Here is a 15,878-nt window from a genome sequence, read left to right as displayed (position 1 = left end):
TGTTTGTGCTTTAGAACCAACCCCCTTGCAAAAACAGTTATTTCAATTAAATACACTATTCCTATAAACAATTGGCTTTTTCTTCACTGTAAAATTCTAACAAATTCTCCCCCAGGTGTCAATAATGCTTATGTTGCTGCTACTGAGAGATTGAAGGATAATGTATTTTTCCATCCCAGCATTTTATGGAACTTACTCATTTTGAATTGGATCCACATAAGCTGTAATGTCAGCTACATTCATGCTACTGTCTAGATTGACTCCAACACTGAAAGGCTAAAGGGTAGTCTACAATGCACAGACATAACACACTGTTTAATTATTTCCATCACTTGTCACACAGAGCTGGTGTGATTTCTGAGAAGCGGTGTTCAGTGTTACTCCTATTCTCCTGGCACTTGTTTGTGTGTGGGGGGAGGGTGAATTAGACATTGTCTGCATCCCAAATTGAACCCTATTCCCCATGGGCCCTGGTCAAAAGTAGTGCACTATATAAGGAATAGGGTGTCATTTGGGACGCAGACATTTACTCAGAGACGAGCTGCTCTCCTGATTCCTAGGGGCCGTGGTGGTTCAGGGAGAAAAACGCTATGTTAATTTAATCGTCCCTGGTCCAACGCCATGGATACACCGACTGTGGATGGAGAGAGAGAGGTAGTGAAAAGACGTGGCGGTAGCTAGCTTGTTCCACCATCTTTATAATGACAGCGTGGGGAGCAGAGCGCAGATGTCCCCAGCGCCTCATCCCTGGGAGAATCTTTCATTTCACAGTCCCATCTCTCCATATCTAAGAACATAAATTACCCCATTTGCATGACAGGATTTGTAACAGGGCGAATCAGTTATCAGACTCGATTAAACGTTACACCGGAGCGCTATCGTAATCATCCCTATTCTAATGAGCGTGGCCGGACGGACGGACGCACGGCAGTGTGTGTGTGGGGGGGTGGGGGGGTTTGCTGAGTGGATCAGGGGGTGGTTGCACGTGGGATTAATTCTGAGATGCTGCTTGTCATGACAGACAGAGAGAGAGAGAGAGAGAAGCTCCCCTGGGTAGCAAAGCCTAGGCCCTGTGATGCCTGCCTGCCTGAGTCGAGCCGAGGCCACACACACACACATAAAGGAGAAATAGAGGAAAGCCTTCCTTCCTTGTGGTTGAAACACAAGTGAGCCAAGAAGCACCATCTGAGGACTACTTATTCCTGTCAGCTTTGAATACTAATGAGGCCTGAGGCCTTTACAGGAGAGGAGCATCATTAAAATGACCCCAGCCCCCCGATCAGACCTGGCCCCCCAGCACATCACTACAACTACACACACAGAGGGTCATTAAGACGGCGAGGTATTCCAGGCGAGGAAGCCGAGCCATCATTTGGTGCTGAAAAGGGGAGCTTCCTTCTTTGAGTTGACAATACTTTTTTAAGGATAATTCTCCATCTCCATAATGGTCGGTGTGATTTACATACAGATTGCTGCCCGAGCTGATTACTGAGTTTGGATTTTGTTGTTTACTTCAAAAAAGGTGGTTCACCTTTCATCAGTCAGAATATGTATTTATAATTGTTCCTGTTTGATTCAGAGAGGGGTGAGAGACATGGCAACCTTTTCTTCTGACTTTAAAGACGTAAGCTAGAAACAGTGAAGAAGACTGAACCTTTTAATCTTTTATCCACTCGCCGCAAAAAACACTGCTAGGACTATGTCATAAAAAATAATTACACTTCATTTAATCATATTGCTCATAAAGATATTGTCTACAAATTGATCATAAATATATTATTTGCAAACAGGTTTGTTTGACAATCAACATTTTATTTACAATGATTTTATTCACAATTTATATCACATTAGCAATTGATCATTTCCACATTGCCAGTAAATGTATCGTATAAACGTGCTATTCTAAAAGTAGTCATTGTCTCCACCCTAGCTAATCTCATTGCTTGTATAAATGACAGAGCCATAATTCCCTACAGTCCTCTGTGTTCAGCCATGTCGTACAGTACAGTGTGGTCCCTCCCCTCGCCCAGCCCTCATTGTTTTGTGATGAATATACACTGATGCTAATTCTCCTTACGCCGGTCTGCTCTGGTCCCCTGTCTGTCTGAGCAGCAGGTTTGGTCTGCTCTGGTCCCCTGTCTGTCTGAGCAGCAGGTTTGGTCTGCTCTGGTCCCCTGTCTGTCTGAGCAGCAGGTTTGGTCTGCTCTGGTCCCCTGTCTGTCTGAGCAGCAGGTTTGGTCTGCTCTGGTCCCCTGTCTGTCTGAGCAGCAGGTTTGGTCTGCTCTGGTCCCCTGTCTGTCTGAGCAGCAGGTTTGGTCTGCTCTGGTCCCCTGTCTGTCTGAGCAGCAGGTTTGGTCTGCTCTGGTCCCCTGTCTGTCTGAGCAGCAGGTTTGGTCTGCTCTGGTCCCCTGTCTGTCTGAGCAGCAGGTTTGGTCTGCTCTGGTCCCCTGTCTATCTCACCAGCAGCTTTGAGAAGGAGGGTCCACAGAAACTTCCCTATTGCCACCCTCCAACCTTACCCTATCAACTAACCCTCAGCACCACACTACACCACACTGCCTCCAACTCACTACCACCCTCCCCCTTACCACCCCTGTCCCTCCCACCTCCTCTCCTTTACCCCCCACCCACCCTCTGTGCCCCGCTCCCCATTTGGGAGAGACCCGGGTGCTGTTCCGAGGGTCCCTTACACCCCAGAAACTGTCAGCGGCCTCCTTCCTTCCCATGAGCAGAACTCACAATAGAGAAAGGGCCCCGGCTGAGAGGTTCAGTGGCCATTAACCTCTACCAGCTGTTACTGCCCAGGGTATTCTGCCCCACAATACCGGGCCCCGAGGGGGCCCTCACAGCCACTAATCTAGCCATTGTTGGCCAGGAATGCTGACAGAAGAAAAGAAATTTTTCTTGTGTCCATGCAAGCGTGTGTATCCATGTGTGAGAGCCGAGAAACGGAGGGCTAATTTCTATAGTAGAGTCCGTGAAGGAGGGGACCTTGAAGAATACCCACCCCTGTTTAGCTGCTTGACAAAATTATTTTGCTCATAAAATGGATGGTGATTGTTTTCAGAGGGCAACTCCGCAACCCACCACACCGACACCATCTTATATTTTGTTGTAACATGTGAGTTAAAAAATATATATATATATCTGTAAATATACTTTGTCGAAATATAACTTTTAAAATCATGCAAAAATTGGTCAATGTGATGTGCTTCAGTGATATCCCTGGTTTGTTTATTTTATCACAGACATCTTCCCCCAAAAATTCTCACTTCCCGAAAATCTGATTATTTGGGGGGAAAAAGCAATTTTATGTTGGTACTTTGCTCTCAGAATATATTAGAAATTAGTCCCTTTCGATTAACATGAAAATTAAAACAGCATTTTCCAGTCAATTTAACAATGAGCCAGCCATTAGGAAGCTTCTGGTGTGCTGAGCATGTGTGACAACACAATCTTCATTTCTAAAAGAAAGGAACAACAAAATGACAGAAACAAAAGAGAGAGAGAAAGAGAGAGAGAAAGAGAGAAAGAAAGAAAGAAAGAGAGAAAGAAATAGAGAGAGAAAGAAAGAAAGAAAGAAAGAAAGAAAGAAAGAAAGAAAGAAAGAAAGAAAGAAAGAAAGAAAGAAAGAAAGAAAGAAAGAGAGAAAGAAAGAAAGAAAGAAAGAAAGAAAGAAAGAAAGAAAGAAAGAAAGAAAGAAAGAAAGAAAGAAAGAAAGAGAGAGAAAGAAAAAGAGAAAGAGAGAAAGAAAGAAAGAAAGAAAGAAAGAAAGAAAGAAAGAAAGAAAGAAAGAAAGAAAGAAAGAAAGAAAGAAAGAAAGAAAGAGAGAAAGAGAGAGAGAAAGAAAGAAAGAGAGAAAGAAAGAAAGAAAGAGAGAGAGAAAGAGAGAAAGAGAAAGAAAGAAAGAGAGAAAGAAAGAAAGAGAGAAAGAAAGAGAGAGAGAGAGAGAGAGAGAGAAAGAAAGAGAAAGAGAGAAAGAAAGAAAGAGAGAAAGATAGAGAAAGAAAGAGAGAGAGAAAGAAATTTAAAATTTAAGCTTCACATTAGAAAAAATACTTCTTGCTTAGACAGTATGAAGTTGAAACAGTAAAGTTGCAATGTTATACCTGTTGAATAATACTTTGATAATTTGTGTATTTGATAGTTTTCTCAAAGGCTTGCTAGAGGAGCGACTGCATGATATTTCACAAGAATTTCTTTCTACGGCCACAAACTAACATCAGAATGCCAATATCATCCCAATGTAACTATTAATACTGTACTATTACGGTAATAATGTATTCATGGATATGCTCACATGTTGCATCATGTTTGCATAGGTAATTTGTAGTCATTATTAAATCGACAATAAAAACCAAAACACCTCCCCTCTCCCATCTTGTCCTCTCCTCAACTTAAACCCCAACAGATCAGATATCGACAGTGTCAACATCAACAGGAAGTAGTGATCCTTAGCTGTGAGCAGCTCATAGATAGGCTACGGCTCACACAGCATTACCATAGAGGAAGAAAACACCAAACATGACAACACCTAGAGAAAAAGGGAGGAAACCTTTAATGAAAAGTTCTAAGATGAGTTTTATTTAAAGAAAAAGTATAGTGTGTGTGTGTGTGTGTGTGTGTGTGTGTGTGTGTGTGTGTGTGTGTGTGTGTGTGTGTGTGTGTGTGTGTGTGTGTGTGTGTGTGTGTGTGTGGGTGTGTCCTGCTAGTCTGCTCCATGTGTGGTGTTGTGACAGAAGGGGGGATCTGCGTCAGTCAATTATCTGTCCCCACAGACCTTTGTGCTAATGAGGCGGTCCAGCCATCGGCAGACTTTCCCTGTCGCCCCTAAAAGATCACTTTCATTGCTTGCAGAACTAATTCAGGGCACAAAAGTGGAGCGTCACCATTGCGGCCTCTTTTACTGCTCCTATTGTGGAGCCTTTAGAAGTGCTGCTGAAGAGAGGGTCCTGGACTCAGGCCTCTTCATCTCCAGTCCATTGCCTGTCATTAACATATATATACATATGAAAAGTGGGGAAAGTCCCCAACAGCTGTCCGGCAAAGAGGCAAGAGCCATTCCCCGATTCTACCTCTCCCTCCAAATGCTGACAGAAGCCTTTAGCTAGCCCCTTCCTTGGGCAATAATACACCAACCCATTTAAACAGTCTTTCAGAGCACTGAGAAAGAGATTTTTTTGGGGGGGATAATGCTACATTCACAGGCCAGGGCCCACGGTGGCCCCCTGCTCATTGCCTTGCTACTGTCTCCAGTGGGATTGTTGCTTCATATAAGTCAGGGGACAGAGGGAGGGAGGGACATCCAGCATTGGGACAATATGAATCTCTCAGACATTACTAACAGAAAATAAATCCATGAATAGCAATTGCACTTAATTCATCTTCTGTTTAGGAGATTTCTTAAAAAATATATAAACATATTTTTTAAGTGTGTGTTTCATTTTTACATTTACATTTTAGTCATTTAGCAGACGCTCTTATCCAGAGCGACTTACAGTTAGTGAGTGCATACATTATTAATTTTTTATTTTTCATACTGGCCCCCCGTGGGAATCGAACCCACAACCCTGGCGTTGCAAACGCCATGCTCTACCAACTGAGCTACATCCCTGCCGGCCATTCCCTCCCCTACCCTGGACGACGCTGGGCCAATTGTGCGCCGCCCCATGGGTCTCCCGGTCGCGGCCGGCTACGACAGAGCCTGGATTCGAACCAGGATCTCTAGTGGCACAGCTAGCACTGCGATGCAGTGCCTTAGACCACTGCGCCACTCGGGAGGTTTCGATGTGGTGTGCTAGTGTTAGTCTCCAGTGATCAAATAGGGAAAGGAAAGGGGGATACCTAGTCAGCTGCACAACTGAATGCATTCAACCCAAATGTGTCTCCTGCATAATAAGACTCCATCATCAGTTTATTTTGAAATAGCTTTTGAATGTGCATAGGGTATCTACCACAAGCCCTTGTCATGATCTAGATCGTGTATGTGTATATAGGTACTCAGGGCTGGAAGTGGGGAGGAATGTGTGGGAACTAAGTTCCATAAGTGAAACTTTTCATATGTAGAAATTGTTTATTTGCTGAATTCCTGGTATTTAACAGTGGAGTTCCCTACGGGATGTTTTCCCTTATTCCAGCCCTGCGGGTGTTATCTAACCTACTGTATGGTAGACCTACACCAACAGTTGAACTACAGCAAATCCCCTTATTGTATGGGACACTTTTAAATGTGCCTTTAGAGGCCATGCAATTCAGTACTCATCTCGAAAACAAAAGCAATTTAGGTCAAGAAAGTCCATACTAACAAAGGAAATAGAAGGTCTAACAGAACAGATAGATAGCAACAGAAAATGTAACATAGAGGCTCAGAATAAATTAGAGAAAAAAAACTAAAAGACATGGAGGAACTTATTCAAGAAAGATCAAGTGTAATATATTATAAAAATAAAGCAAATTGGATGGAATATGGGGAAAATGCACCAAATTCTTTTTTAATCTTCAACATAGAAATGCTACCAAAAATAATTTGCTGAAACTGGTTACAAATGACAGAGTCACCCATGATTCACCAAATTATATTTTGAAGGAGGAAGCAAAGTACTTTAAGCATATGTTTTAGTTTCAGTCGCCTCCATCTCCTCTAACTGAAACTAATTGTATGGATGTTTTTTCTATTGATAATGTAAAATGAACAGCCATACAGAAAGAATAATGTGAAGGTGAAATTACAGAGGAGGAACTTCTGGATACAATAAAGACTTTAAGTTTTTACATGGACGATCCATTGGAGATAATATAAGGCAAGTACTGGAAACAATAGAACAGTACTTGAAAAAGCTTTTGATAAAGTACGACTGGAGTTTATATATAAATGCCTGGAGCATTTCAATTTTGGAGAATCTCTTATAAAATGGGTTAAAATCATGTACAGTGAGGGAAAAAGTATTTGATCCCCTGCTGATTTTGTACGTTTGCCCACTGACAAATAAATGATCAGTCTATAATTTTAATGGTAGGTTTATTTGAACAGTGAGAGACAGAATAACAACTACAAAATCCAGAAAAAACGCATATCAAAAATGTTATAAATTGATTTGCATTTTAATGAGGGAAATAAGTATTTGACCCCCTCTCAATCAGAAAGATTTCTGGCTCCCAGGTGTCTTTTATACAGGTAACGAGCTGAGGTTAGGAGCACACTCTTAAAGGGAGTGGTCCTAATCTCAGCTTGTTACCTGTATAAAAGACACCTGTCCACAGAAGCAATCAATCAATCAGATTCCAAACTCTCCACCATGGCCAAGACCAAAGAGCTCTCCAATAATGTCAAGGACAAGATTGTAGACCTAAACAAGGCTGGAATGGGCTACAAGACCATCGCCAAGCAGCTTGGTGAGAAGGTGACAACAGTTGGTGCGATTATTAGCAAATGGAAGAAACACAAAATAACTGTCAATCTCCCTCTACCTGGGGCTCCATGCAAGATCTCACTTCGTGGAGTTGCAATGATCATGAGAACGGTGAGGAATCAGGCCAGAACTACACGGGAGGATCTTGTCAATGATCTCAAGGCAGCTGGGACCATAGTCACCAAGAAAACAATTGGTAACACACTACGCCGTGAAGGACTGAAATCCTGCAGCGCCCGCAAGGTCCCCCTGCTCAAGAAAGCACATATACATGCCCGTCTGAAGTTTGCCAATGAACATATGAATGATTCAGAGGAGAACTGGGTGAAAGTGTTGTGGTCAGATGAGACCAAAATGGAGCTCTTTGGCATCAACTCAACTCGCCGTGTTTGGAGGAGGAGGAATGCTGCCTATGACCCCAAGAACACCATCCCCACCGTCAAACATGGAGGTGGAAACATTATGCTTTGGGGGGGGTTTTCTGCTAAGGGGACAGGACAACTTCACTGCATCAAAGGGACGATGGACGGGGCCATGTACCGTCAAATCTTGGGTGAGAACCTCCTTCCCTCAGCCAGGGCATTGAAAATGGGTCGTGGATGGGTGTTCCAGCATGACAATGACCCAAAACACACGGCCAAGGCAACAAAGGAGTGTCTCAAGAAGAAGCACATCAAGGTCCTGGAGTGGCCTAGCCAGTCTCCAGACCTTAATCCCATAGAAAATCTGTGGAGGGAGCTGAAGGTTCGAGTTGCCAAACGTCAGCCTCGAAACCTTAATGACTTGGAGAAGCTCTGCAAAGAAGAGTGGGACAAAATCCCTCCTGAGATGTGTGCAAACCTGGTGGCCAACTACAAGAAACGTCTGACCTCTGTGATTGCCAACAAGGGTTTTGTCACCAAGTACTAAGTCATGTTTTGCAGAGGGGTCAAATACTTATTTCCCTCATTAAAATGCAAATCAATTGCTAACATTTTTGACATGCGTTTTTCTGGATTTTGTTGTTGTTATTCTGTCTCTCACTGTTCAAATAAACCTACCATTAAAATTATAGACTGATCATTTCTTTGTCAGTGGGCAAACATAGAAAATCAGCAGGGGATCAAATACTTGTTTCCCTCACTGTATAGTAACCCTAGTAAATAATGGCTATTTCTCAGAAAGTTTTAAACTGTCAAGAGGAGTAAAACAGGGTTGTCCACTATCAGCATATCTATTTATTATGGCCATCGAAATGTTAGCTATTAAAATCAGATCCAACACTAATACCAAGGGATTATAAATCCAGGGCTTAAAAACAAAGGTGTCATTGTACGCTGATGATTCATGTTTTCTTTTAAATCCACAACTTTAATCCCTCCACAGCCTCATAGAGGATCTAGATACATTGTCCAACCTCTCTGGATTACAACCAAATTATGATAAATGTACTATATTACGTATTGGATTACTAAAAAATACAATTTTTACATTACCGTGTAGTTTACCAATAAAATGGTCTGATGTTGATGTGGATATACTCGGAATACATATCCCAAAAGAAATACATGATCTCACTCCAATACATTTTAATAGAAAGTTAGCAAAATAGATAAGATCTTGTTACCATGGAAAGGTAAATACCTGTCTATTTGTTGAAAAATCACCCTGATTAACTCTTTAGTATTATCCCAGTTTACCTATTTGCTTGCCTAGCGAACAGTCTTTTAAATTATATGAGAAAACAATATTCCATTTTATTTGGAACGGCAAGCCAAACAAAATTAAACGGGCCTATTTATATAATGCATATGAATTGGCAGGACAGAAATTATTAAATATTAAAGCGTTAGACCTATCACTAAAAGCTTCGGTCATACAAATGTTATACTTAAATCCGAACTGGTTCTCTACCAAATTAGTAAGATTGTCTCACCCCATGTTCAAGAATGGCCTTTTTCCCTTTATTCAGATTACAACCTCTCACTTTCAGTTATCTGAAAAGGAAATCATCTCCCAAATATCACTATTTCTAAAACAAGCCATAGAATGTTGGTTGCAATTTCAATTTAATCCTCCAGAAACGACAGAACAAATAATGCAATAAATATTGTGGTTAAACTCAAATATAGTAATTGATAAAAAACCATTATTTTTTGGAAAATAAAATAAAAAGGTATAATCTTCGTAAATGATATCATAGGTAGAACTGGTGGAGTTATGTTGCACATGCAGCTAAAATAAACATATGGAAATGTCTGCTCTACCCAAAATTACAACCAAATAATTGCAGCATTACCGCAGAAATGGAAGAGGAAAGTGGAAGGGGGAAAAAGTAAGGAACTTGTCTGTCGGCCCTGCATTAAAGACCATAATTGGTTAAAGAAAATTGTGATACATAAAAAAGTATACCAGTTTAATTTAAGGACCAAAGGATTGACAGCTGTCCCATATAGATTGCAAAATAGTTGGGAAGAGATTTTTGACGTACCTATTCCATGGCAAATGGTTTATGAACTGATACGCAAAACGACGCCGGATTCAAAACTTAGAATTTTTCAAATGTAAATTATTATAGGATTGCAATATTTACCTGGAGCTAACCCTGCAGATAGCACTACTGGGTGATCTGAAAAGTCATAGTCAATAATATAATAAAACTTTTAGCAAAAATGTTTATTTTTAATTTACAATCTGTAGAAACAATGAGAATAGAAGGGTTCAGAACTTTTGTGAAACATCACAGTACAGTTGAGAGATAGATGGCAAGTAGAAATCCAATATGGATGGTGTTAAGAGATAGATGAGAGGGGTTGAATGGAGATGAAGGTTGGGACTAGTAAAACTAATAAAACTAATAACAACAAAATAACTAATGTTAAACATACTGTGTCCATAATAAGTATATAGGTTGAGAACTTTTGTGAAAAAGAACACAGTTTGGGGGAAATGGCATATAGAAGCAAACCGGATAGACATCATGAAAATGATCGGAGAGGTTGAGGGTAGAGGAAGTTCAGGAGTAAAAACAAACTAAATTTAATTATTGTAAAATTGACTGTGTCCATAAAATGTATATAGTATGTATAAGCTGGAAGTAGAGGCCTAAGCGTTTAGGGGAGGGGTGGTGGGGTTGGAAGGTAATAAAGGAAAATACATTTTTAAAATGGATATGTGTGTATATATGTGATATGTGTATATATATATATATGTATTTATATGTATGTATGTGTATATATGTATATATAAGCAATATTAAAGCTGATCTACCCCCTAAACAAACAAACAAAGACAAAAAAAAACAGTTGAACTGCAACAGATAATATTTGTTGGGGCATTTTGATCTGTCTTATCCTGTCTGATTCAGCACCAGGGACAAGTTGATAACTGTGCGTTACCATCCCACTAAATGTTGATGTTGGGTATTAGTGCAGGGCGTGGAGGGAGATCAAGCCTTTTCACCCTGAGCAAAATGATTTGGTCCTGGAGGAGTGGAGGAGTGTATGGGGACGGGGCGCAGCAATCCCCTTATTTAGACTGGGGCGGCGGGACTCAACACAGGGGTTAAGTGACTTGCCCCAGGTCACTCTGGAAGTAATTTACTCAGGGTGGATTTTCTCACCTAAACCTCCTCAACTTCTTCTCATACTATGAGGGCCTCTTTGGCTTCCTGGGCTACCTCCCAAATGGTACCCCAACTATACTGAATATAAGGTGGTCATTTCAGCCTCTGTTTGTCAAATAGCTGTGTAACAGTCAAATATGACTTTAAAGACAGCCTAAAGCATGGGTACGTAAACAACACTTTTGACAACAAAACTACTGTAATTAGGAAAAGCTCATTTTTTAAAACAAGATAAAACATTCTGAAACACCCCCTCAAATTCCCTCGCTCTTCACTCTTCGAAGAGTTAGCTTGATTCCTATAGCTCAAGTTCTAACAACCTAAACAAGTTGTAAGAATATAAACAAGTTAAATGTATCCGTAAAACAGAAACATCCATTTTTATTGATAAAAAACCAGGTTGTGATCATGTGATTAGTCTCTATCTGAGACACGTGGAAGGGAGGAAGGCCAGTCCATTCTTAGTGTTCATTTAAACTTTAGTTCAGAGCTCTTTTTTGATAATATAGTCTCTTTCCACTGATTGGTTTTGTATGGCTGGTTGAGATGCGGTGCCCCCCGGTCCCCTGGAAGAGGAGGTGAAGGGAGAAGAAGCCAGAATCCATCCGATCTAATGAATAAGAAAGGGTCTTGGTTAAAAGGGGACTGGTTTGTCTCTTCATGGGTCCTTTTTATTCAGCTTTTAGAAAGACGAGGAGAGGAGAGAGAGGAGGAGGCCTGATTGATAAATCCCCTCCCTTACCCACCCTGTACGCCTGGTGACCCCGGAGTCATCAAGTACAATGCCCCGCATCTTAAGTTTCTAAATCTCCGCTTGAAAAATAGAAGGAGCAAATTTGTGTCCATTATGGGAGCTTTGACGCGTCACTACTGGGGTCATTATTTAGAGCCTGCATGCCCAGCGGGCTACCAGCAGCTAACTGCACCCTGGATTTTATTGTCCTATTGATCCGCCTCTCTCTCTCCCTCTCTCTCCCCTCCTCCCTCTCTTCCCCCTCTCTCTCTCTCCCCTCTCTTCTCCTCTCTCTCTCTCTCTCTCTCTCTCTCTTCTCTCTCTCTCTCTCTCTCTCTCTCTGTCTCTCCTCTGCCTCTCTCTCTCTCTCTCTCTCTCTGTCTCTGTCTCTGTCTCTGCCTCTCTCTCTCTCTCTCTCTCTCTCTCTCTCTCTCTCTCTCTCTCTCTGCCCTGCTCTCTGGCCCTCTCTCTCTCTCTCTCTCTCTTCTCTCTCTGCCTCTCTCTCTCCTCTCTCTCTCTCTCTCCTCTCTCTTGCTGCGTCTCTCTAAAGCAGCTAGCAGCGGAAGCGATTTCTCCTCTCCAGTCCATACACAACCAGCCAACGCCTCAGGCCCTTACCCCTTCTCCTCTCCAGTCCATACACAACCAGCCAACGCCTCAGGCCCTTACCCCTTCTCCTCTCCAGTCCATACACAACCAGCCAACGCCTCAGGCCCTTACCCCTTCTCCTCTCCAGTCCATACACAACCAGCCAACGCCTCAGGCCCCTTACCCCTTCTCCTCTCCAGTCCATACACAACCAGCCAACGCCTCAGGCCCTTACCCCTTCTCCTCTCCAGTCCATACACAACCAGCCAACGCCTCAGGCCCTTACCCCTTCTCCTCTCCAGTCCATACACAACCAGCCAACGCCTCAGGCCCTTACCCCTTCTCCTCTCCAGTCCATACACAACCAGCCAACGCCTCAGGCCCTTACCCCTTCTCCTCTCCAGTCCATACACAACCAGCCAACGCCTCAGGCCCTTACCCCTTCTCCTCTCCAGTCCATACACAACCAGCCAACGCCTCAGGCCCTTACCCCTTCTCCTCTCCAGTCCATACACAACCAGCCAACGCCTCAGGCCCTTACCCCTTCTCCTCTCCAGTCCATACACAACCAGCCAACGCCTCAGGCCCTTACCCCTTCTCCCTCTCCAGTCCATACACAACCAGCCAACGCCTCAGGCCCTTACCCCTTCTCCTCTCCAGTCCATACACAACCAGCCAACGCCTCAGGCCCTTACCCCTTCTCCTCTCCAGTCCATACACAACCAGCCAACGCCTCAGGCCCTTACCCCTTCTCCTCTCCAGTCCATACACAACCAGCCAACGCCTCAGGCCTTACCCCTTCTCCTCTCCAGTCCATACACAACCAGCCAACGCCTCAGGCCCTTACCCCTTCTCCTCTCCAGTCCATACACAACCAGCCAACGCCTCAGGCCCTTACCCCTTCTCCTCTCCAGTCCATACACAACCAGCCAACGCCTCAGGCCCTTACCCCTTCTCCTCTCCAGTCCATACACAACCAGCCAACGCCTCAGGCCCTTACCCCTTCTCCTCTCCAGTCCATACACAACCAGCCAACGCCTCAGGCCCTTACCCCTTCTCCTCTCCAGTCCATACACAACCAGCCAACGCCTCAGGCCCTTACCCCTTCTCCTCTCCAGTCCATACACAACCAGCCAACGCCTCAGGCCCTTACCCCTTCTCCTCTCCAGTCCATACACAACCAGCCAACGCCTCAGGCCCTTACCCCTTCTCCTCTCCAGTCCATACACAACCAGCCAACGCCTCAGGCCCCTTACCCCTTCTCCTCTCCAGTCCATACACAACCAGCCAACGCCTCAGGCCCTTACCCCTTCTCCTCTCCAGTCCATACACAACCAGCCAACGCCTCAGGCCCTTACCCCTTCTCCTCTCCAGTCCATACACAACCAGCCAACGCCTCAGGCCCTTACCCCTTCTCCTCTCCAGTCCAACACAACCAGCCAACGCCTCAGGCCCTTACCCCTTCTCCTCTCCAGTCCATACACAACCAGCCAACGCCTCAGGCCCTTACCCCTTCTCCTCTCCAGTCCATACACAACCAGCCAACGCCTCAGGCCCTTACCCCTTCTCCTCTCCAGTCCATACACAACCAGCCAACGCCTCAGGCCCCTTACCCCTTCTCCTCTCCAGTCCATACACAACCAGCCAACGCCTCAGGCCCCTTACCCCTTCTCCTCTCCAGTCCATACACAACCAGCCAACGCCTCAGGCCCTTACCCTTCTCCTCTCCAGTCCATACACAACCAGCCAACGCCTCAGGCCCTTACCCCTTCTCCTCTCCAGTCCATACACAACCAGCCAACGCCTCAGGCCCTTACCCCTTCTCCTCTCCAGTCCATACACAACCAGCCAACGCCTCAGGCCCTTACCCCTTCTCCTCTCCAGTCCATACACAACCAGCCAACGCCTCAGGCCCCTTACCCCTTCTCCTCTCCAGTCCATACACAACCAGCCAACGCCTCAGGCCCTTACCCCCTTCTCCTCTCCAGTCCATACACAACCAGCCAACGCCTCAGGCCCTTACCCCTTCTCCTCTCCAGTCCATACACAACCAGCCAACGCCTCAGGCCCTTACCCCTTCTCCTCTCCAGTCCATACACAACCAGCCAACGCCTCAGGCCCTTACCCCCTTCTCCTCTCCAGTCCATACACAACCAGCCAACGCCTCAGGCCCCTTACCCCTTCTCCTCTCCAGTCCATACACAACCAGCCAACGCCTCAGGCCCTTACCCCTTCTCCTCTCAGTCCATACACAACAGCCAACGCCTCAGGCCCCACCCCTTCTCCTCTCCAGTCCATACACAATCAGCCAACGCCCTCAGGCCCTTCACCCCTTCTCCTCTCCAGTCCATACACAACCAGCCAACGCCTCAGGCCCTTACCCCTTCTCTCTCTCCAGTCCATACACAACCAGCCAACGCCTCAGGCCCTTACCCCTTCTCCTCTCCAGTCCATACACAACCAGCCAACGCCTCAGGCCCCTTACCCCTTCTCCTCTCCAGTCCATACACAACCAGCCAACGCCTCAGGCCCTTACCCCTTCTCCTCTCCAGTCCATACACAACCAGCCAACGCCTCAGGCCCTTACCCCTTCTCCTCTCCAGTCCATACACAACCAGCCAACGCCTCAGGCCCTTACCCCTTCTCCTCTCCAGTCCATACACAACCAGCCAACGCCTCAGGCCCTTACCCCTTCTCCTCTCCAGTCCATACACAACCAGCCAACGCCTCAGGCCCTTACCTATACGGCTACGCCTCCCCTTCCTCTCCTCCCCTCCTCCCCTTCTCCCCTGCTCTCCTTCTCCCCTCCTCCCCTCCTCTCCTTCTCCTCTCCTCCCCTTCTCCCCTCCTGTCCTTCTCTCCTCCTCCCCTCCCCTCTCCTCCCCTCCCCTCCCCTCCCCCCTAACTAACCCTTATTTATCAGCACTACGCTATTTGTTGTCTTCGCATAGTTCCACAATTCATTAAAAAAGGAAAAGGGGGAGTTGTGGAGAGATATAGACAGAGAGCGAGAGAAGCTAGAGGGGGTGTAGGAAGGAGGAGGAAGGCAGTAGAGGGGGGAAGGGATTAGGATGACTTCTTGAACACATTTTCTCCCCTTTTGCTGCAATTAAACAAAGTAGGCCTGTGATTAGTGCAGCGCGGGGAGCAGGGAAAAAGACACCCTTGAATCCCAATGGAGGGACCTGACTGAGCATTATTGACTGACAATGCCCCAGTTTATTGCTCAAACCTGCTTACCCTCCTGCATGGTAAACCATGGGAACTCCATTCAGGTGGAAACTGGTTCTTCTTTTCTCCTCCCTCCCTCCCTCCCTCCCTCCCTCCCTCCCTCCCTATGACCGCGGGAGCCCTCCAGGAGCACACAGGGTTGCGAAAGCTACACAACACCCCCCCAACACCCCGGTAACTGAGATGTTTACGATAATCTGGGCCTGTTTTTCTGTGTGTGAGTTTGCAGCTCGCACTTGTCTGTCGTTGTTCCAACGCAGTTAATGATGAGCTTCCTCCGTGTTTTTTCTTTGACACCCCTTCTCTCTCTCTC

General features: G+C 45.2%; 1 protein-coding gene across 1 annotated transcript in view; it reads left to right on the top strand.

Moving 5' to 3' along the window:
• The window catches only part of LOC123483240 (protein FAM186A-like), a 108,023-nt gene that overhangs the window by 35,254 nt on the left and 56,891 nt on the right, over positions 1–15,878 (top strand). Inside the window, exon 2 of the mRNA XM_045212767.1 lies at positions 12,535–14,503. Within this exon, the coding sequence (XP_045068702.1) occupies positions 12,535–14,503 (1,969 nt within the window). The remainder of the gene's footprint in view (positions 1–12,534; positions 14,504–15,878) is intronic.

The sequence above is a fragment of the Coregonus clupeaformis genome, unplaced genomic scaffold (genome assembly GCF_020615455.1).
Source record: "Coregonus clupeaformis isolate EN_2021a unplaced genomic scaffold, ASM2061545v1 scaf0049, whole genome shotgun sequence".
Lineage (NCBI taxonomy): Eukaryota > Metazoa > Chordata > Actinopteri > Salmoniformes > Salmonidae > Coregonus > Coregonus clupeaformis.
Note: the sequence above shows the minus strand (reverse complement) of the source record. Positions and strands in the feature narration are given on the sequence as shown.